The 24,194-nt window shown below is 39.2% G+C and overlaps 1 protein-coding gene across 1 annotated transcript; it reads right to left on the bottom strand.

Moving 5' to 3' along the window:
- Window positions 1-522: 522 nt before the first annotated feature.
- Window positions 523-23,901, bottom strand: si:ch211-198m17.1 (mucin-2). The gene is made up of 14 exons (XM_055005439.1): window positions 23,652-23,901; window positions 10,374-12,047; window positions 9,648-9,770; window positions 7,781-7,879; window positions 7,575-7,684; window positions 7,429-7,487; window positions 7,198-7,328; window positions 6,963-7,097; window positions 5,626-5,668; window positions 4,429-4,466; window positions 4,240-4,327; window positions 3,795-3,993; window positions 3,284-3,316; window positions 523-1,510 (listed from the first exon to the last, which is right to left on the bottom strand). The coding sequence occupies exons 1-14, from the start codon at window positions 23,887-23,889 to the stop codon at window positions 1,382-1,384; spliced, it is 3,099 nt and encodes a 1,032-aa protein (XP_054861414.1). The 5' UTR covers window positions 23,890-23,901; the 3' UTR covers window positions 523-1,381.
- Window positions 23,902-24,194: the final 293 nt, after the last annotated feature.

Below are 24,194 nucleotides of genomic sequence, written 5' to 3'. Positions count from 1 at the left end.
ATACAGCAGATTTAAGTGCTTTCCAAAAGAAAACAATAATTTATCTGACAAGTTTAAATATTGAGTTTAGGATCCTACATGTTATTCACGGTGTGAATTTACTACAATGAATTAAATAGTAGGGAATAAAACCTTACAAAAAATTACATAAAATACAGCTTTACTTGTCTATAAAGAAATATTAAGTATGAAAGTACACAATGTTATCAATTAAGGAGGTTAACGTGACTAATTAAGAACAAAGTAGATGTTTAGAAAAAGAACAAATCCATAATTTCCTGGATTTGCAGCAGAAACCCCCAAACAAAAATGTCATTTTCCGAAGCTTCACAGTTTTCAAATCTTAAGAAATTCTCATTAGAAAAGCCATAAAGTCATGTTTAATATGTTGTTTGAGCTTTGACCTATCTTTCTTAATACAGAACAGCAGCCATTTTAGTCCTACAGTATTGTATTTCAGTTTGCAAAAAGTCAGCGAGCAAAAAAGTTGAAAATAGTTAAAATGATTGAAAAACAAGTCTGTTGCATTTAAATTAATTTATTTCCACAGCATAAATTCACACATTCTCTGCCGAGAGGTCTTCAATTATGTACAAAATCTTTACACACTTACAAAATAGTGCACTCTCTCAGACACTCAAGGATAAATATGTTTTTATATATATATATATATATATATATATAATCTTTGAAAGAAATGTATACAAGTGATAATTGGCACATCCGAGAGACAGGCTTCTTCAGCAGCTTTGCATAATGTTTCCTATTTGTCAGAGCGACCAGTAAAACAGGCACATTTCTGCAAGTGCAGCTTCAACAAACGCGGAGTTCTCAGTTGCAGACTGCTACAATAAATCCCTTTAAAAAACACTCCCAGCCAGGGATCCAGCCCCTTTAGTCACTTCAAGATTTGTTTTTCTAGAAAATAATCACACCCTTAAGAAAAAAAGTTAGTAGCTGCAGAAAGTCCCACATTCAATTTGATTTCAGAGAGAAATCGGTGGTAAACTTAACACACACTTTAGTGCAATTAGTAATGTAGGAATCTCCAGTTTGAATGTCTACAGAATGATTTCTTTAAAGCATAAAAAAGACCCCAAAAAAAGCATAAAAAGTTAAATGTACCCTTAAAAAAAAAAAAACAACTATTGTACTAAATTTACAGCGCAACAGTGACATCTACTGGCTAGAATCATTAAAAGCAGACATTAAAAAACGTTCTTGCTTGAATAAATGATTCTCTTTGGTCACTGATCTCAGCTTGTCCTTTGCGATTAATCCAAGTAAATATCACAAATAAAATAGTCCAGCTCAGGAAGTGTCCCTGAGTTCAAACCAGTGATTTGTTTTTGATCTCGTGTCCCTCGTCTCTTCGCGAGTTTCAGTTTTTCCTCTCGTCTCCTGGTAGGAAGTAGGGGTTCTCATGTCCTTGGACCAGATACGAGTAACGGGACGGGTTTTTACCTGTGAACGTCCTCAGTCCGTCTGTGTTGAGATCATACGATCCGGACTGAAATGTCAGGAGAAGTGCGTCAGTTTCTTTCAGACGCAGAGATTTTCCACATTTACAAAGAAACACTCATAAAAACCAAACACACAAACACATTTAACCCCAAGTGAACCCCAAGGAATCATCCGTGACGTTGTTTCGTCAGGAAAACTTCGCCACATCAAAGCTTACCATTGTTATATATCATTAAAATCACTTTAATTTACTAGTACATGTCCCCAGCAGTTTTTGGGCATTTTATTTGTTTTTTTGCTCCCGTCACATTTTTTCCTCACTGTGGGCTCATTTTTCACCTTTATGGAAACGGAACAACCATAGCTTGAAATAGAGAGAACTTAGAAATCACTCTAGTGCAGTATGACACAGTTATAATTCCATGAATCATTAAAAAAAGAAAAAAACAACTACAGTGGAATTTGATTTATTTTACAAAAACTTAACAAAACCAGTAGTAGTGCAATATTTTTCCATGATGTGGTTTTCAGTGGCGGCTCAAAATTTTTACAACCTCTACAAACTAATTTTTTGGAGTTTTTTTTTTGCACTACTCTGCACTCAAAAAGACATTTCACCGTGTAAAATGTATCTTCAGACAACTTGCTCTTCTGGACACAATTTTTTTTAAAGCTGTGCTGCATTTATTTGTTATTTGTTTTATTTTTCTCTTGCTCTGAGCTGAATATTTACTGAATTTGTGTGATATGAAGGTCGGCCACAGTTGAGTCACTCATGAGTTATTAGTTACGTAAAGGAGCATAGAATTTTTTGGCTTTTTACACACTCTGTTTACTGTCATTTTGCCATTGTTTTTAATGAGACATGTAGTATAATGTGATTTTGGTGAAATATCATAATTTTAAGCTTAGATTTGGTTAACTGTTCTGACAGAAAAGCACATCTCACATGACTAGTTAAGGGGCCATTAGAAAGGTTTCTGTTTATATAGTTTCTGTTTTATAGGTTTATCAAAACCACTTTATTCTACATGTCACGTAAAAATTAATCAAAAATAAACTGTTTGCTCTAACCAGATTCTGTCGAAAACAAAAAATTCTGCACTCCTTGGTGTGACTGTAAAGTTATTAGTGACTGAGCTGTAAACAGCAGTCATGTGACAAAAATTCTGGAAATATTTGGGTGAACTGCAGGCAGTGTTTATGGCAGATAGTAGAAAAGTATGAGAACAAATTAAAGTTGTCAGTAGTAAAATATTTATAGGGACACTTTTCTTCCCAGTGTTGGCTATACCTGTTAGCACTTGGAAGAATGCTGCACATGCTGATTCCAGGTTTTTTAAATTTTGTAAAATAATGAATAAAATAAAGTCAACTCTTTTTCCTTTTATTGATAATGTATGTCAATACAGCTCTGTCATACTGCTTAGAAGACATTTCTCTCTCCTTCTGCATGGTTGTTTTGTTTCCAAAGAGGTGCAAGATTTTATATTGCGGTTAAGAATTAGTAAATGAGAAAAAAGAAAAAAAAATGCCCATGAGTTGCTTGTGGTTCAAAGGGTTAACCCTAGTCACCATTACAGACTGAAAAATTCTCCATGACTACTCCCAAACTAACCATCAGATCCCCTTCTTTGAACTGTCACTCACTAGATTTAGAGTTTAGATGAAAGCATGCAGCTTTCCACAACAATCAGAGATCAGTCTTGAAGCTTCCCATTACCCGGAAGCACCATCACCCTTATTCCCACTGTGGTCTAAATTATCAGCAGGGATGCATCAAGGCAAATCAGGATCTGAAAGCAAAGCCAGGCCTTACCTTCTTCCATCCTTTCGGCTTCAGTTGAAACCCCTAAAGCAACACACTACGAGTCAGGCAAAGCAGGGAGCATGAGAGGGAGGCTACGTTTCAGCAATGTGTTTACATATCTACATGATTGGGTTAAACATGTGCACTTAAAATACAGCATCAACACGTCTGATCTGTCTCTGAAAGGTTATGTGCTCAGTGAGCAGGGAGAGGTTGATTTGCAGGTCAAAAAAAATCTAGTTCTGTCCAGGAAAAACAGCTAAATTTGGCAGAAAACCAAGTCAGACTTACACATAGTTGAAAAAAGTGTTTAATTCCTCTAATTTTGATAGATTTAACCTAAATCTAAAGATATTTTTCACCTGCAAAGTGTCAATTCCATGTTTTCTGAGCGGGTTAGTAAACAAGCGCACGATGGTTGGACGACACTGAACAAACGACATGATTTATTGGGGGAAAGACTGTGAGTCTGTGTTAAGACAAGTGGTCAGACGATAGAAGAAGAACCATAATAACTCACCAGTCCGTTGCTTTGGTGCTTTTTGTCTACCAGAGCGTGAGTGCTGCCCCCTTCTGTCATCTCTATGGACGGAGCTGCGTCCCAGTTACTTGTGGCTCGAGGGATCGGAGTGATGCCGGTTGGCCACGGCTGGTTTCCGTCACCTGATGAATACGGACTGGTGCTGCTGAAGTCGGTTTTGTTTTCCGAACCTCTTGTCCTGACGTACGGAAAGTAGAGAATGATGATTATTATATGCTTTTTTTAAATTTTTCAACTCAAACACTGAACTGGGGTATTAAACATTTACTGTAAATTAATCCCACATATATCATTCTATTGTTGTAAATACTGAGCAAAACTTCAAATATGAGGCTCAAAATAGTCCCCAAAGGAGGTAATAAATAATGGAATCTATACTAGTGGTGTTCATGTTAGAAGGATTAATGAGATTAAATGTTCTCACCAGCAGCAGAATATGAGCAGAGCCAGGATGAGGATGAGCAGAATTCCTCCTAGAACACAGGAAATGACCACGACTGCGAGCAGAGCAGCTGTCAACACACAATTAAAGACACATTCAGAGGTTTTTGAGTCTGCACATGTGGCTTCTGCTGCCACCTCATTTTACTTCTTATATTGTATTGTTACTTACAGTCATTGCAGTTGAAGCCAGCATAACCAAACGCACACCTGAAAGAAAACACAGAGATATTCACATTTTAATTCTGTATAGTGTCACAGTTCTGGGTACAATTTTTTGTCACATTTTCACTCATTATTGGTTTATTTTTCAGATGAAAACTGTAAATTTGGTGACTTTGAGGGGAAAAGTGTGGTTTTACACACTGAAAAAATTCAACTCTACATTTTTCACCAAATTCAGGGTTTTTCCACACCATTCTGCACGTCAATTCTAGAAAGATATTTCACCGTGAGCCATGCCGCATATATTTTATTGACCAAATATGTTTGATTTTCCACTCAGTCTCACTAATTTGTTTCCATACTTGAATTCTATCTGCTTTATGGAAGCACACCCAGCATGTTCAGCTGAATAATCACAGAATCTTTTTGACATGATTGGTAGGTATCTAATATTTAGGTTGTATATGTTCATATCATCCATCCATCCATTATCTATACACCGTTTAATCCTCATTACGGTCGCAGGTGAGCTGGAGTCTATCCCAGCTGACTTAGGGCTAAGTCAGGTCACCAGTCTATCACAGAGCTACATGGACAGACAAACAATTTAGAGCATGTTTTTGTACTGTGGGAGGAAGCTGGAGTACCTGGGGAAAAGCCACGCATGCACAGAGAGAACATGCAAACCCCATGCAGAAAGATCCTGAGAAGAGCAGGAGGTGAACCAGTGATCTTCTAGCTGCAAGGTGAAAGTTCTAACCATGACGCCACTGTGCAGCATAGGTTCATATCAGGACTTTTCAAATTTTGTGAAATAATTAACTAAAAGTCATGTCGCAGGTGCATTACTCATTAGGTTTTCAATTACAATGAGACTCAGACTACTGCAAATACTTTATTTTTGGTGATATATCGTAATTTTTAAGCTTAGATTTGACTTAGACATGACTAATTAAAGAACCAAAAGTAATTTGAAAATCCCAATTTTTTTCAGTTTTATAGTTTCTCACTCTCATAAATGGTGGGCTTTGGTGGGCAAATCCTGAACAGGTATTGAGGTTCAGAAGGCTAATGTAACTCTGAATCCACACGGTGGAGCCAGTAACATCAAATCAACATGCACCTGACACAAATTTACATACCTGCACTGATAGCACATGTAAAACCTGCCCTGTAAAACAGAAAATAAGCTGCATGTACTCACGGTTCGCAGACATCTCCCACTGCTCTAAATCCACTTGGACACGCTGCAAAAAGAAACACAATGTTTTGTACTCAGGGACTGACAATGAGAACATAACGAGCTACAGTTTCGCCTGACTGGACATACAATCAAAACAGACGCACACAGCTTGTTCCTCATGAAGGCTGCATGTTGACTGTTACAAACAACTGTACGCCTTGTTTATCTGAAGCTATAAAGGTCTTATTCTTTAATAGCTCTTCCTATAGCAGATCTCCTTGGTCACAACCCGACACACTGAGGCAACGCTGCGATCATTCCACGTGTTTCCAGGGTAACATCCCCGTTAAAAAGAAATAAATTAGAGAGATAAATGAAGTGAGGGTCAAGGGTCGGTTTGGAGAAAAGGCATCAGCTCTTGACCTTGTCTGTGAGTCTCCCTCCCTGTTGTTTCTTTCCCTCATTCCCACACACAAGTTTTCCAGTAAGGATAAGGACGTTTTGTTACAGTTTTCTTGACTGTAGATCGGCAAAGAAAATTTCACTTAAGTTTATTCTCAAACGCTGCAGGTTGTAAGCTTTTACAGTCTATACATGAGGGTTTAATGATGTATAGCCCTGTGGTAGAAGGACTTTGCAAAGAGTTATAATCTGCCCATTTAAACACAATGGCTTACTCACTGTGCGCTCATTTTTCACTGCAATATAAAGTCCTGCACCTCTATGGAAACAACACAACCGTAACTAGAAGTACAGAGAACTAAAAAAAGGTATTTTGTGTAATATGACACAGTTATAATACCTTAAACTATGCAGAAAGAAATAATGAAAGTTGGCTTTTGATTACTTATTCGACAAAAACTGTAAAAAAAAATAAAAAAAATAAAAAATCAGGAATCAACATGTACAGCATTTGTCTACAGTTGGTAATCCTGCTTATTATAGATATTTTACTAAATTTTTAATTAGTTTCCATACTTGTCTTTAACCTGCTATGTGTGTACAGCCTGCAGTTCAACCCAGTTTGACTAAAAAGTTCCTGAATTTTTGTCACGTTACTGCTGGTTGCAGCTGAGCCACTAATAACTTCATAGATGCGCAGATGAGCGCAGAATTTTTATATTTTCAGAGGATCTTATTAAAGCAAACTGTTTATTTTTAGTGAATTTTTAAATGAAACATGTAGAATAAAGTGATGAAACGCCACGATTTTTAAAATTACTACCTCAAGGACCGTCAGAAAGTTGAGAATCCAAAAAATTCTTTCTGTTTTTACCATTTGGAGGTAGAATAAATTGTGTAATTTTGGGGTTTGGAGGTTAAGAAGCTAATTAAAGAACATTACATTTCAGTTTTACCTCTGCAACTGGTGTTTGAGTACACAATGGAGATGTAGCCCTCTTTACAGGAACAAACAGCTCGGCCATTTGTGTTTGCGCACAGTGTCGTGGAGACATCACAAGGCAATGGCTCCTGGTCACACAGGTTTGTAGCTAAGGCAGAGTGATTAAAAGACAGACATGTAAGAAAATAATCTACTTTAAATAATAAATCATGCATAGATCCACCGACTTGCATGCAATCAGTACTTACATGTAAATGTGGCGTTGGCCAGTAGTCCCTCTGAGCTGGCTGCAGCCTGACTAATGGACTGATCAACAGACTCTTGAGTGGCGTTGGTTTGTTGAAATACATTATTCACAGTTGCCTGCACACTTCCTGGCCTGGAGAATCATTAAAAAAAAAGCATCGACAGACCTTTAAAATTTTTTGCTACATGTGGCATAGTGTCTTTGTGGAGCAGAAGCAAGAGGAAACACTCACTCAAGTTGCACAACATCAGAGCGTACGTAACCCGGCTGATTTCTGAGGGCACCTTCCAGCTACCAAACAGAATAAATACGGTTTAATGGCGAACAAAGGAGCATTTATAAGAGCTATTCAACATGCTCCGTGACCTGTTGACCCACCGCTGCTGAGATCTCCGCCGCCGTTTTCTGGAATATGCTCGAGGACCTGTTTCGCATTTCATTTTGAAATGTCAAAGAAACGATATGAAGCTGGCCTGGGAACACTTGGGCTGAGTGAAGAGGAAGAAAAAAGAAGTATTTAAGAATATTACGATCTTTGTTACAGCAAGGACTTTCTTTCATCTGAAGAGGTATGACGTTCTTACCAGGTGTACAACGTCCATTCAGCAGGAAGCTTCCAGAGAGACACTGGCAAGTACCATTTAGACAGACGCTCTCAGGTGGACACGGGACGGCAGGACACACTGACAAGAGAGAGAAGAAAAACTGTCCATTAAACAACTCAGTGTTTTCTAATGTGAACTGATTTTGTAAAATATGCAACATCAGACTTTTTAAAGCCACTTGGGGGCAGCAGAAACAAGCTGTGAACACAACATCGACACATCAGTTATTGAGTTAACGTGCAATAAAACAGTTGCATATTTACACGTCCAGCAGCATTATCATTTATATTAAGTCCTTGGAAACATGATGCACGCAAATCCAATACTGGTATGGTTATATTTTCTATTTTAGCTGTGTTCGCTCTGTTTTTGGTCTCCACCAGCTGCTATGGGAAAACATTATTTCACTGCTAAAAGCTCCTCTTTCTTCACCAGTTGTGACCAAAAATAATGCAGCATGACTAAACAATGAGCTACAACTTAAAATAAAAGTCTAAAAAGCTGAAGGAAGCTGCAGATTCAGGTGTTAATTCTGCGCAGGTACTTACATATTATTTTCCACATTAGCTTCCTCATTTTTCTTTAAAGTAACAAGTGTGAGCCACTGGTTACCTTCAATTTCCACAAGGGGATGAATATCCTTTCCTTGGGGTTGTGTGAAATGACTCCTATTAACTGAATACAGGCTGAGCTCCTCATTTACTGAACATCTGCTGATTGATCAACCCGCCCGGCCAGCAGGCAGATGGGTTGATCAATAAGCAGCTGTTCAGAATTGAATTGAATTGAATTGATCGATTGCTACATTATACAGATGTTACATGCAGGCTACAGTTTATGCTAGCTAGACGACTGTGCATGGAGAAGCCTCTAGTTTCCACTAAGTTACTGTAGTGCAAGAGCTCAAACAGCTGTGAGACCAAAAAATGACTATAAAAACAGTGAAATAAGGTGTTCAAACACCAGACTTACAGTTAAAATCAAGTGATTTTATTTACAAGAGCTGTTTTCTATGAGCAGAGTTTTCTGTGAAAGTCAGGGTTGGTCATCTTCACATAATTTTGGGAGGGTAAAATCGAGTTTGTTGTTATTATTGGTTTAGTTTTAATAATACTCTACTAGCAACTATGATTGATTGTAGTACTTTTTCTTCTTAACCAGCTCAGTTGGTTCCTGCCCTCACTTGTGCTTTACTCATCAGGTTTGTCCGAGTCTGGATATTTCAGTTTCCTCCTCTCTCTTCCCATTTTGTTTTACAATACACTCTGCAGTAGAACACTTCTTCTTTGGAACATGGTAAGAGATAAATAAACAAATGTTTCAGGTGCCAGGTAGGGACAGACTGACTGACTCAGTCAAGACGACAAAGTAATACTTTTAACCACAATGGCTGATGCAGCAGCTATCCATGACAGCCAGAATGGCACCAAAACAACCTAATGATTATCATGCGTACACACACGAATGTAACAACGTGAACTTTCAACTCACACACTGAACTATTTTGGCTGCGGTCTGGAGCCCTTTGACTCTCCACTTTCACATGGCCACACCGGTATTGCATTGTCATTTAATTCAATTAAATTTCAAGGATTTTAGCTTCTTAAACTTCCGGTGCAACTTCCAGTCTTTCCTATTTTGTCATTTTAAACTATCTTAGCACAAAATGCATGAAATCTCAAGCAACGTGGCTCCTTGTGTGTAAATCCAAACAAATCAGTCATATTTTTCTGATTATGATTGAAATGATCCTCAGGAGTGCTTCATTTGAGTAAAAGCCTGCATACATACATACACACATGAAACACAGAAAAAGACATTAAACAGACTGGAGAAAGGTACAAACCTATGACTGGGGGAGGCGGAGCCGCTGTGGTCATGTTGCTGGTGGTGACCTCTGTTGGTGGGATGGTGGTGATGGTGCTGGCGGCAGGGGTGGTGGTGATGGAGGTTGGAGTGATGGTGGTAGCTTCAAGAAATTCAGAAATCAATTACTCCATGAACATTAAAATAGATAACACAGACAACATGTAATTCTGTTTTTACAGCTAGGAACAAAAGATTCCTATTCCTGTTTAAAGCTGCACAGAGTTTAATTATTAGACAATTTATCATGTTCTTTAATGTCTAATTATGCAAATGAAAAGCTGCAAATTCATCACAAAATGCAGCCTGACTATCTTTTAGTGTTGTGTCATTTTATAGACATCACTTTCCTCAACCATGAAGTTGACTTTTTTGTTTTTAGGAAAATATCTCATAAAGTATTGGGTGGATTGTCATGTAATTCTTCACTAAAGTGATATTCATCTTAAGGATTTTGACACAGTGGAGCAGATCCAGTACACATTTAGAAAAACATTCCAAATGTGGCAGGAGCACTGGGAGCAGTGCATCCCTGCACAAGAAGACTATTTCAAAGGGGACAGAAGTCATATTAGTTTTGCTTTTAATATGCACAGACTTCTTGATACATAAAAATGCCTTGTGCGGGTTTACTTATGTTCCTTGCATGTTTTACTACGTTATTCATAAGAATGCACATCAACATTCACCATGCTGTCAGTATTACCTCCTGAGGTTGCTGTTGAGGGATGAAGGGTGCTGGTGTTTCCGGTGGGGGGTGCGGTGCTACTGCCTGGGGAGGTGCTCGGTGGAAGTGAGATGGAGGTGGAGGCAAGTGTAGAAGTTGAGGGTCCAGCTGTGAGCGTTGTGTTTGTGCTGGCGGTGGAGGACAAAGGTGTAGCAGTAGATGTAGGAGCGGTGCTAGTAGAGTTTGTTGGTGCAGCCGTAGTTACTCTGGTCGGAGTTGTGTCGCTGCTGGTTTGTGTGGTCGCTGTAGTTGCGTTGTTGGTTGTGGGTCGGATTGTAGTTGCGTCGTTGGTTGTGGGTCGGATTGTAGTTGCGTTGTTGGTTGTGGGTCGGATTGTAGTTGCGTCGTTGGTTGTGGGTCGCATTGTAGTGGCGTTGTTGGTTGTGGGTCGGATTGTAGTTGCGTTGTTGGTTGTGGGTGGAATTGTAGTTGCGTTGTTGGTTGTGGGTCGCATTGTAGTTGCGTTGTTGGTTGTGGGTGGGATTGTAGTTGCATTGTTGGTTGTGGGTCGCAATGTAGTTGCGTTGTTGGTTGTGGGTTGGATTGTAGTTGCGTTGTTGGTTGTGGGTCGGATTGTAGTTGCGTTGTTGGTTGTGGGACGGATTGTAGTTGCGTTGTTGGTTGTGGGTGGTATTGTAGTTGCGTTGTTGGTTGTGGGTGGTATTGTAGTTGCGTTGTTGGTTGTGGGTGGAATTGTAGTTGCGTTGTTGGTTGTGGGTCGCATTGTAGTTGCGTTGTTGGTTGTGGGTGGGATTGTAGTTGCATTGTTGGTTGTGGGTTGCATTGTAGTTGCGTTGTTGGTTGTGGGTTGGGTTGTATTTGCCTTGTTGGTTGTGGGTCGGATTGTAGTTGCGTTGTTGGTTGTGGGTCGCATTGTAGTTGCGTTGTTGGTTGTGGGATGGATTGTAGTTACGTTGTTGGTTGTGGGATGGATTGTAGTTGCGTTGTTGGTTGTGGGTGGTATTGTAGTTGCGTTGTTGGTTGTGGGTCGCATTGTAGTTGTGTTGTTGGTTGTGGGTGGTATTGTAGTTGCGTTGTTGGTTGTGGGTCGCATTGTAGTTGCGTTGTTGGTTGTGGGTGGGATTATAGTTGCATTGTTGGTTGTGGGTCGCATTGTAGTTGCGTTGTTGGTTGTGGGTGGTATTGTAGTTGCATTGTTGGTTGTGGGTTGGATTGTAGTTGCGTTGTTGGTTGTGGGATGAACTGTAGTTGCGTTGTTGGTTGTGGGATGGACTGTAGTTGAGTTGTTGGTTGTGGGATGGGTTGTAGTTGCGTTGTTGGCTGTGGGATGGATTGTAGTTGCATTGTTGGTGGTGGATGTGCTTGTAGTTATCTTGTTGCTTGTGGGAGTGACCAGTATGGTGGTGCTGTTGGTTGTAGGAGTGTCAGGTGTTCTTGTCATTGTGTTGTTAGTTGTGGGTGTGACCTGTGTTCTTGTAGTTGCGTCTTTGGTTGTGGGAGTGTTTGGTGCTCTTGTAGTTGTGTTGTTGGTTGTGGGAGTGATCTGTGAGCTTGTAGTTGTGCTTCTGTGTGTGGCAGCTGTACTTGAGCTTGTTGTGTGGCTTGGAGCAGGTACAAGGGTTGTGTTTGTCGTGCCACTGGAGCTGGTTGTTTGGGTTGTTTGTGGTTCTGAAGGTGTAGTTTCTGTCACTCCTACAGTTAGAAAATAAGCATAAAAAAGGTCAACAGTTTTCAATCTGACAGGAAAAATTCTCTAGATCATGAGTGAACCAAAACTGTAACGTTGCATGCTGTAAAACCAAAACAATGAGCGAAAGATGCTATAAAGATCTTCATAGCTATGCACAGAGAACCCTCTAGTCTCCACAAATCTCCAACAAAACAGATTTTAAACCTCAATAATGCTGCTGTTCGTCCAGTTCTTGGAAGCCAAATGATTAATATTTGATTAACTGTGTCACCCTAATACATGCTAATTAGCTTGGCCAAATAATCCATGAATTAGCAAATATTTCCATATCAATGTACTCGTCTTCACATGTTCAAATTCACAGCAAATGGGAGGTGTGAATATTAACAAAGTGTTCAAAGCATGAATAATTGCCCAGTCTATACAGAACTGCCTGTGATGTAGATCCTGTTTCTGTAATATTTACTTATCTTGGCAAATAGTCAGATTATTAAAAAGATAAATATAACCAGCAAAAGAAGCAAAATATTTGGGAGTGTTTTTATCAAGTACGATACTGCTAACATGATGTTTTGCTACTTAATTTTTCAGTGTTTTCTGTTGGATTCATTAGGGCTCTAAAATAATAAAGGATCAAAGTTATGAAATACACTTCACATAAAAATCAAAGTTTAATTCAACCCCCTGAATGAGGCTTATTTGTTTTTTGCTCTGGTCGCATTTTTAATCACAGCAGGCAATTTTTTTTTTTTTTTACTGTAATTTGAAGTCCTGCACCTTCATGTAAGCAGTGCAACCATGGCTAGAAAAGAAATATCTTTTGCACAGTATGTCACAGTTATATTGACACAAATTATACAGTAATTCTTTATTATTTAGGTTATTTATGTTCCAAAAAATGAAAAAAAATTGCAACGAACATGTAAAACATTCTTCCAAGTGTCTCAAGGTGTTATCAATATACACCTATAGACGTATCTACATACTATAGATATTATACTACAGTTTTTTAATTTGTTTCCATACACAGTCTGCAGTTCAGTGCTTGTTTTCGTCGATATCTCATTTTACTCTTGAGAATTTAAAAAAACCCACCACTTTATGAAAGATTGTAAGCACTAATGGGTCACTATCAACTTTGATTAGATTTATCTCGGTTTGAGAGGAATTTAGGTTGCAATCACAGCCATTTCTTTAATAAACATTTAATTTCAAGTGTGTAGAAAAGTGGACAGAAGGTGTGACCGCAGATAACAACTACCGTAAGTGACGGCTGTATAACACACAGAAAAGCGCCATCGACTAGCTCTGAACACCTCAAAGCAAAGAGCTGCCGTCTGTTTGTTCAGTGTCCTGTTTTGACGTCTGTTCCCACTTAGCCCGCTAACACTCTCCACTTTTAGTTTATGGGGGAACAGAGGAAGCCGGAGGACAGCTGGAGGAGGATAGAAACAGTAGGAGGTTTTTCATAATGGCGTCTCAGCCTGTTTACCTCAGCTCCTCATCTGTATGCATTGAACGATTGCATTCATCGACACGCAACCAGGAGCCAGATGGGTGGACGCCCTCCACAAACAGTTCCCTCCACTAAGTCATCTCCGAGACGCAAAAAAATCAAGATTTATATCAGATCCTGAACTTGATTTGATTATTTTCCATGCGCATGAAGCCCTGTGTGACCTAATGTCTTTATCACTTAGTAACCAAGACTCATTTAGAGATGAAAAACCACAGTACACCCTGTGACAGCTAGCTTTTTATGGATATGATGTACTTAATACGCACACACATACACACCCTGAAACATTATGTACGAGGGGAGTGGAATACGGCATTAAGCAATCATATGTGACAGATGAGGAAGCGAGAAAAGGTGGAAGAACATGACGTTTTAATGCTCGTTAAGTAAAGGAGCGGCAGAAGCAGCATAGCGTGAGATCATTGCTGTAAAACACACGTATCAATTTGGGACTGGCTGTTCTAGATTAAGACTTAAATACATGGGACTAATCTTACTGGATAACCAGAGATCGAGATTAATGAAAAACCTCTTAGATCAGATCTAGCCGACTCCTTTTTAAATTAGCCCACTACCTTCTCCCTGTGTTACATTTTAATTAACCTTTGAAAGGACGCGCGTGTTTCCAAGCGTCGAAGGTTCATTCCTGCATACCTCGAATTCTGTAAAATCTCACAGGGCCACGTTTTATCAGCTTGTATCAAAAAATCACCACATTGCAACCGTTTTTTACATTCCTGCTGCTTTTACAGAAACCGGGGCCAGTTTCAGTTTACACTCCTTCCTGTAGATTAGTCAGGCGTGCATGATTTGCTGCACTAAAGTGGCCGAATGTCGAGATGTTTCAGTGCCAGCAGGTACGTCTGCAGGAACATTTTAGGAATATAGTTTTAACACACACCATCAATCAGTGTGTAATGAGTCCCAGGGAGGCAGTTAAATAAAGACAAGAAGCATTAAGTCTGAGTGTGTGGACTCATAAACTCTGTCAAACAGCCTTATCAGCTCTGTGTGTGTCCAGAAACCAGTTTCTTATCAGCATCTTTCATCTCCTCATAATTGAAAGAAATAATGGAAAGTTTACTGTTTGCCCGTCTGTCTGTGTCATGACTAATGGTGCACTCAGGAGGGAGGTGTTTGTTAATTGAACACTGAATAAATCATAAATACTGAACATGGGTCCACGTTGAGGAAAGGACATCTTAGAGAGACACATATTCTGAATACAACTATGGCTTACTGTCAGATTTAATGGCAAAAAAGAGAAAGTATTCTCTTAATCATTCTCTCAAGTATTTTTTTTCAGCAATTTATGTTTAATGCTAATGTTCACAAGCAAACATTCTATAAAGAGGTTGCAGTGGAAAGTGTGTGTCCTGTCTTTTCCCAAACACTTTTCTTTGACCTTCATTGGATGGTTTTATGCCAAGTTCCCTAAAATACAAATTATCTTGGATGCACTTAAAGCCATACCACCAGGTACAATAAATCCACCAAGGTATTTTCAGATGCTTGAGTTAAGAAAACTATCAATCGAATAGTCAAAATAATGACATCACATCCCAAATTTTCTTGACCTCAGTCTAAAATGTCACGAGGTCAATGAAAGATGTCAAGAAGAATTGGACAGCGCCCACACATGGCTACGTAACTGCAATGATGGCGTAGGTGGTTTGAATGCTGAAAAAAAAAAAAAGACATGGAAGCGTCTTAAATCTGCCAGCAGGGGGCAACTCCTCTGTCTGGAAAAAGAAGCTAGATAATATAGAAGTGTATGAAAAAGTCACTCTACATCTCACTTGATTTGTTATTTCAGTAAACATTTTTCTAATGTGCTTATGGTCGTAATTACTAGTTTCAAGCCTTGTGCAACACAGCATGTAGTCCATTTTTTAAATTTAGAGTAAAATAGACAATAAAGCAGGGGATATTTTAGGGCGGGGCTACCTTAAAGTAAGAGACTGACTCGCCAAATGCACTCCTGCCATTTGCCGTACATTTCACGAAGCTTTCTCTTTCCCTTCCACTACCTATTGTTTTTAAAATCCCCTTTGCTACAGGAAACAACAACAACAACCTCCAGGCAGCAGCCTACAGAGTTTTAACAAAGGGTTGGATCATGTAGTAAAGCAGGCTGGCTAGTTATTTTTGGGTTTCTTGCCTCCCTGCCTGCAAATGGTGCACCAAAACATATATAAATCCTGTTATTATGAACATTTATCAATGTTTTTCAGAGATTTTAATTGCTAACCTCGATGTGCAAAGAACTAGACAAAAGCCATGACATCGATATATTTTTTTGTTGTATTGGAGCATAACAGAGAGATAACTACCTTCACAGCAGTGATGAGTTAATAGTGTATTTTAGCAAACCTTTACAGGCATCATTAATACAGTACTGTCATCCTCATCACCTGCTGCTACACAGATAAGACAAGTCTCACCTGTCAGTCCTGCCAGTGTCAAACTAATATATGTCCTACATTCTGTGATTCGTCCAGTAAATCCACATCACTACACTGACAATGGAAAGGCTCAGCTTTACAGTTTCCTTTGAGACCTTTCTACATGGCACAATATATAACTGCAGTGTAAACAACCTGATGTGTGCAATAGTCAGGGTAATTATATTTGCGTCTAAATACAAAAAGGAAAAACAAACTGTTTTCCATGGATAATCTACAAGAGAAGCCTGTGTCACTCAACATCATTTACATTTGGCTGAATTTTCAACTTTCTGATGACCATTGAACTAATCATGTGTGACCAAATTAACCAAATCAAAGCTTAAATTTCAGAAATTTCTTCAAAATAAATTTATTCGATATGTCTTGATTAAATATTTGCCAAAAATAAACAGTTGGTATAAACAGATTGTAGTTTCTATAAATTCTGCACACCTCAGTGCAACCAAAAAGCCACAAGTGACTGAACTGTGACCAACGGTCAGGTGACAAAAATTCAGGGATATTCTGTAGTGTATGGGGCTGCTATTATTTCCCATTGTTGATAACACCTATGGGCACTTTGAAAAATGGTGTTCATGTTGATTCCAGGTTACTTTAACTTTCCTAAAACATATAATCAAACAAATTCCACTGTCATTTTTGTCTGATTTGATTAATGGCATTACAACTGCATTATAACATGTTTTTGCTGTTTCCATAGAGGTGCAGGACTTTATATTTCAGTGAACGATAAGCCCACAGTGAGTATAAATGTGACAGGAGCAAAGAAACTCACAGGAACAGCTTGGACTTCAGGGGGTTAACACTGCAAGTCTTCAACAAATGCTGAAGCTGAAACCTTGAAATGGTAAAACTGAACAAAGTCTCCTGATACACCGAGATATTTCTGCTACAAAGAATCGTAAACAATCCAGACAGAGGTGAGAGAATGTCATGGTCACGTCATAAAAAGGCGGAGTCCATTTATGGATACAGGTGAACACAGTGGTTCTCTTTTTACTGTCATTTACATACAGAATGTTTGTTCAAACAGTTCACTTCTCTATTTACACTAACATGGAAATGTCAGCCATAAATACATACAGTACACAGAATAAAGCACAAAGAAGGTTCCATAGTTCAATCTGACTGAACAGCAGCAACAAAAATGTGTGTTTGAGCTTCTCCCACTTCACCACAGACCACATAAGTACTTGGTAGCAGCCCGAGGCCTTTGTTTTTCTGACTGCGACAGAGCTGCAAGTCAAGTGTGCGATTGTGAAGCGACTGGAGGAGGTTACGTTGACGCATACAGGCAGCAAGTTAGTGCAATACTGCTAAAACAGTGGAGTAATTAAGCGCGCGCTCTGCGTCTAACAGGGAGCCTTGTCTCTGAGGATTTAACCTACAGCCGGATAATCCCCTGCAGACACAAAAGGGATGACTGGGTCAGGCAGGGTGTCAAGTGGGTCTAAGGTCGAACTGCGAACAGGAGGATGTGGACACGAAGGTCCGGCTTTGCTTGGATTCCAGCCGTTAAAAAAAAAAAAAAAAAAAATCACTGAAAGCCACCACACCTCCCCTCTCCACCTCTAGATTCCCTTTTTTATTTGTTGACATGGAAATCAAACAGAGTGTATCTGTTGCCGAGGAGATCGCCGCCTCCAGCTGCCAAAGCTTTGCCTCACTTCAGATCACTAACAGAGAGACGGAGCTCGACTTTGTGTTTGAGCTCTGCGCTGCACTTCAGGGGTTTTTCTATTCATGCGACACAACGGCGCTCACTGTTAAGTACCTGCACATGAACCGGCTGTCAGATCCAGTTCCCCAAACACAAAACTTCCTCTCTGCGCTGCCACTCCCTGAGAATAAAGGGTGTTGATAGCAGCCACAGAGAAGGAATCCTGAGACGAACAATCTGCAGTTTATTGTTCCAGATTAAGGGAAAGTGTGTTCCTGAAATGTATCACACCGGCCTGATTAAAGCCTGCAACACACAGCAGGACCTGAACTGACAGGTTGTGACCCACCAGTCAGGAAGAGCCTGAGGCCAAAAAGCAGGATCTCATTAGGAGACAGAGGAGTCATGTGGAGGCCTTGACCTGTAGTGATGTGTTTCAGAAATCATGCTGTATGACATCTGAAACAGGCTGATCAAAGCGGAGAATGCTGCAGGCGTACTGGACAGATAATTACTGTGCACGCTTTGGGTCCCTCTGCCAGCTAATGAGAGTCAACATGTCTTACAAACTCCTTTATGACCTCCTGGTATTTAAAAGGTGCCTTGTCCTGTGTTCCACATGCGGGTCAGTTTCCCTCAGGATGGGACAGAGAGGAAGCTTTTAGTTTCATTAACCAACAGCTGAGTGTCTCGTGTTGACAGTCCTGATCACAGGATACTCACAATGTGGAGGTGAAGAGCTGGGAAACACAGCTGAAATCAGTATTAAAATATAAGCAAAAATATTGATGGACAGTGCTGAAGAGATTACTTCAACAACCAATGAATTTACCCTCTGAACCCCAAGCAGTTTTCTTGGTGTTGTCAGTTCATTTTTCACTGCAACATCAAGTTCTGCTCCTCTATGGAAACAGAACAACCATGACTAAGACGAGAGAGAATTCAGAAATGTGTTTTATGTAGTATGGCAATGATATACTACCGTAAATGATCAAAAAAAAAGTTCTTTGTATATTTATTTAACAAAAAATGGCATAAAAAAATGGAATCATAATGTACAACTTTTTCCATGTTCTCGCAGGAGTTACCAAATAATGAAAAAAAAGGGGACTCTGCATGCTTTAGATACTTTGTTACTGATATTTTTAAGTTGTTTTCATATTTATCTGCTCTCTGCTCTGTGTAAACACAGCCTGCAGTTCAGCCTAAAAGTTCCTGAGTTTTATCAGGTGACTCTTAGTCACAGCTGAATCACTAATGGCTCCACGGTTCCACAACGGAGCACGGAACTTTTTGTTTTCCACAGAATGTACATAGTATAAACGGTTTATTTTTAGCAAATTTGTGAATGAGACATGTAGAATAAAGTGATTTTGATGAAATATCACGATTTTACTACTTCCTTTTTTAATTTGTTTTCATATTTGCCTCTAATCTGCTATGTGTAAACACTGACTGCAGTTCATCTGAAAAGTCCCTGAATTTTTGTCACGTCACTGTTGGTCGTAGCTGAGTCACTAATGGCTTCACACTTGCAACAAGGTATGCAGAATATTTAGATTTTTACAGAATCAGGTTACAGTCCATTTATTTTTGGCATTTTTAAAGTACAAAAATTCAGAATAACATGTAGAATAAAGTGATTTTGATGAAATATCATGATTTTCAGCTGAGATTTGGTAATTTTCACAGAAGAGCGACAAGTTACAGTTGAGTAGTTCAAAGAGTGTTAGAAAGTTGAAAATCTAATTATTTTTTTCTCATTTCACAGTTTCTGACTTTGATAAATGGTGTAATTTTGCAGGTTTTTTAAAAAGATAACATCCCTTTCATTCCTGCCAGGTGGTTTTGGGGTTCAAAACGTTACAAGTATGAAGTTTACAGCTTAAGAGTGCCAAGGTGTAGGTGTAGAGGTCACACGAGAAATAACCGACACTTCTGACCACTTCCTGCTGCTGGTGACAAAGGCTCCATACATGACGCACACAGATGCAAGCAAACATTTAATCTCAGTGCAGAAAAGAAAGCCACTTTTATTTAACAATTACTAACATGGAGCAGCATCACGGACAAATTAAATAAGGCTGATCTCATATCTCAGTTTCTATTTATTCCAGTTGATTATGTCGTACTGTTCGCTTTTATTCGGTTCCTCAATCATCAGACAGTCTCCTGTTAAAGTGGCGTCCTCAATAGAAGCAGGCACACAGAAATGAGTCCTCTATATCTGAGCAAACAGAGCTCTTTCACTGTAACTCGGAGGTAACAGATGGCTCCCTGGAGCAGCAGCTCACTCGCTGGGCCTCTGCACATATCATATCCAATTAAAGCTCCGCCAGCACATGCTTTCCAATTACAGAGTGAGATTTACTGGCCTGGAGCAGGTCTAATCCAGCAGGATACAGCAGGGACGGAGGGAAGGAAAGACAACCGGAGAAACCAGCAACAAGTGGTTCACGAGAAGTGCATGTTGGAACAATACAGGTGGGAGGCAGAGAAATGAGGAAGGTGAGCAGAAAGAGGGAAGCTTGATGTAGCAGCAGAACTAATATCACATAAACAAGGGGAGGAGGAAGTCAGTGACGCACAAAACAACACTGGTATTAACTGGAACTGAGCGATCTGCAGGCAAATCACTGAACAATAAGTGTGAGTGCATGGATCTATAGTTAGTCATCATATATTGCAGTAAAGTGAAGGCATCACCATGACCTCATCAAGTTATTTCGCCCGTTTTGACCTGAGGCATTTAATATTTACTATTTGTTGATGTTAAATCCCAAACTGAAACCATTTTACTTGACAAGACACACTTCAAGTACATTAAAGTTGTAAAAAGTCAATCCAATGTACGCTTGACAACTGAATATCTCTGCAATGCATAAAAAAACAACAGTGTTTCTGCATCCAGAGGGTCATGAACCTTATTGTAAAGCTCAAGGTTGTATTGTGGCTCTACAAGCTCCAAAAGATGGGGGAAAAAAACCCAAACTCTCTACATGTTTGTCAAAAAATGTATAGTAGATTAGTTGTAGTACCTGGTTGCACCACGAGGTGGAGCCTCTTAATAATAAATACTGTGGTAGTCTGACTCTATGGATGTAGACTGTGGGTATAAGCCAGTCATTGGATGTGTATTTTAGGAGTTTTTTGCCTTGGTTTGTGCCATCTGCACTTTGCCATTGTACTTGCTATGGGAAACAACAATGGAACTTTTGGAGCAGCAACCTACCACACTAAAAAGTTCAAGTTTTGCCAAGGATTGTGATCATGTAGTAAAGCAGCCCAGGTAGCTTTATTTATTTATTTATTTATTTATTTTTGGTGGATTATCCATTGTAATCATAGTGCTCGTCTCAGTACATGCAAATGTTCCCCTACAACAACTCTACTTGTCATTTTTTTAAGGGACCACCGAAATCACATTCTTCACAACAACAGTGATCTAAAAACAAGCCAAAACTTTCTTTTTTAACACTAAAATAGAATTGTAGTGAAGTGCAACAAGAACATTCCGTACTACAGAAAATGCTGGCAAAGTAAGACGAAGACTTTAGCAGTCAGTAGGACTACCGGTAGTTCCATGTTTGCAAACAGAAAGCGTTGAGGAAGTTTAGCGAGCAATGGGCACCATGACAAAAACTTCTGTGGTGGTTAATAACCTTCGACCAGAGCTCATGTGCTTTAGACAAACCAGGACTGACTAGGACAGCGTGACTTAATCCCATTGGGTTGAAACAGCTGTTTTTGTGTCCTAAATCATGTGTTCATTGACTAAAACAGCAATACTAGTTTAGGATGACTGTTTGCTATGCTCAATTTGTGTCGATTCATACATTATTGATGAAGAAAATTAGCCAAACTTTGCATCCCTTGTGTCTTGCCACAATATGTGCTACACTTGTGTGACAGAGGAAATTAAAAAAAAAGATCAGGCCTACAACTGTCCGTTAACTCCTTAGCGTGTCTTGCATGTTCTGGTAATGACCTCATGATGACTATCTGGCAAACCATGACACGTGGAGGAGATGCAGCATGTGGTGTTAATGGAAGCACCAGCAGAGAGAGAAGAAGGAGGATTTTGGAGGATTTTCTAACAGGGAAGCTCAACAAAATGAGGCGCCAGAGTCAGAGGAGGAGGAGCTCAACCTTCAGGAGGTCCTTTCATCTCTTTATGGCAACTTCAGACTCCAAAGAGGAGCTTCAACTTCCTCTTCACTGCCATTGAACTTTGTTTCTATACCAGCAAACACATGACAGGAGGGGAAACGCACCAACCGCCTGCAGGCCTCCAGCGCATGACAGCGATCGAGTCTTCGTATAGGAAACATGGACACGCACTTTAGAATGATCCGACGTGAAGCAAAAAGAGTGACCAATGGGTTTAGTTCAGCTTAGAGCGAAGCATACAGTGGAGAGATCATCAAAATTCCTCCAGCAGCTTCACCACGCTGCTGACGACAAGCATCTGTTCACTCCCAGAGAGTCGTGAGTCACACTGAAGCAGCAGTGAGTCAGATGGAGGACGATTTAGGAAAAACCCCCCATTAACATGTAGTGAAAAAACTAGAAAAACACAAAAAGTGTTCTATTCATCTTTAAAATCCTGGATAAATACAATTAGCTACGCCCTGTAGTGTGTGAAATGCTTCTAAAAAATAGATATTTATGAGATAGATAATACTTATTTCTACCAAAAATATTATTTGTTCGTATGATTCAGTGTTTTATCCCTGTCTGATATTTTGTATTTTCTGCATGAGAAGTAGATTACAAATTTGTGCAAATTATCAAGGTACAGATTGCAAGTTTAAAAAACATATTAGATTGCAAAAACACTATCCATGTACATGCAACCTGATACGGAACAAGTACTTAGATCTTGTACTATGGCTCCAGCTAACATATTCAATTGGCAAATAATTTGTGAATTATTTTCTTAATTATCCGATTACTTGTTTGGTCTATTAAAACATCAGTTTTCCAAAATGACATGCTTAACTGTTTCATTTTGGCTCCAACCCAAAATATTTTCACTTTATTGTCATAAAGTAGAAAAGAAATCAGAAAATATTCATATTTAAGAAACTGCAATCACAGAATTTGGACATTTTGAAAAATCTATATATTAAAAGCAATTAATTTTTTACCAAAAAAGTTTAATTCAAAATTTGAAAACTATTCAATTAATTGTTGAAACTCTAGCTTGCACTTAAGTAAAATTAGTAAGACCACACCATAGATATACTCAAGTGAACATATTACTGTTTACCTAAAGCACAAAATGATTAGTATTTAAATACACTATAATTACTAAATGTACTCATTATTCGGTATGACATACTACAGAATAACGTTGTACTATTATATTATTGGATTGTAATTACTGATGCATTAGTGTCTGTCACTTTAATATTGGTGCTAATAAAGGCAGTTTAACTATTTTCCATCTGCTGTCTAGCTTGTGAGTTTATCTTTAGTAATACATCATAATTTGTTTCTTCATTGTATTTATTGTCATTTATGTAAATATGCACAATAAATAAAGTAGTAGAATAAACAAAGTGGAGCAAAAAAGTACAATATTTCCCTGTGACTTGCAGTGAAATGCAAATATAAAGTTGCAAAAAAAAAAAATGGGAAAAAAACTCAAGTAAAGCAACTCTATATTGCTGAGTGAAAGTACTTCCACCACTGCTGCAAAACACCTTTTTGACAGATAAAGGTGCCTGGTTTTACAGAAAATACGGAATATTGCTGATTGCAATGACACACATGGTGTGTTAACATTATGACTGTAGGAGTTTAAGTACAATGGAGCAGTTTATAGTCTGTTATTGTCATTTTTGCTGAAGAATAAATGACCACACGTGGATTAAAATTCTTCAGAATCCAGTAAAAGCAGTGAAAAAGCAGACTGAGCAGCAGAGGAACAGCGGTAACGTAAAACTTCTCTCACCTTTGGCGACAGCAGCGAAGAGAAACACGACGGGCAGATATCTGAGCTTCATGTTGCAGCCGGTAATAACGACGCTCCGCCGGCGTACCGGACAGTATAATGCAGAGTATAACGGAGTGTAACGGTGCACACAGTCTCCTTCGGCTGCTACAGGTGCTTCAGTTTGCAGCTGAAGCTCTGACACCATTAAAAGCTTTAGTCTCTGCTCTGATTGGCTGCTGCTGCTGTCACTCATCATTACTGCTGCAGAGTTCTTCCTTCTCCTCCTCCTCCTCCATAAACCTGCCATCAGCAACACAAATCTGTTCTACTGTACAATAAAACTCTATTCTTAGCTAAGAATTTACGTAAAACTACGCAGCACCTTGCTCAAGGACACTTGGGCAGAGTGTTGATAACTGAATACAGTGAATCCTGCCTGGAAAGAAGCTCCTGCACCTTAGAGTCCATGAGTCAGACCCAATTTACTGCTCATTTGTCAGGAAAAAAACTCATTCAGTCACTAATTTGCAGGCTCAAACCCAGCAGAGGATGATGGGAAAG

Source organism: Amphiprion ocellaris, chromosome 19 (genome assembly GCF_022539595.1).
Source record: "Amphiprion ocellaris isolate individual 3 ecotype Okinawa chromosome 19, ASM2253959v1, whole genome shotgun sequence".
Lineage (NCBI taxonomy): Eukaryota > Metazoa > Chordata > Actinopteri > Pomacentridae > Amphiprion > Amphiprion ocellaris.
The sequence above is the reverse complement of the archived record's forward strand: the minus strand, read 5'-3'. Positions and strand labels throughout refer to the sequence as shown.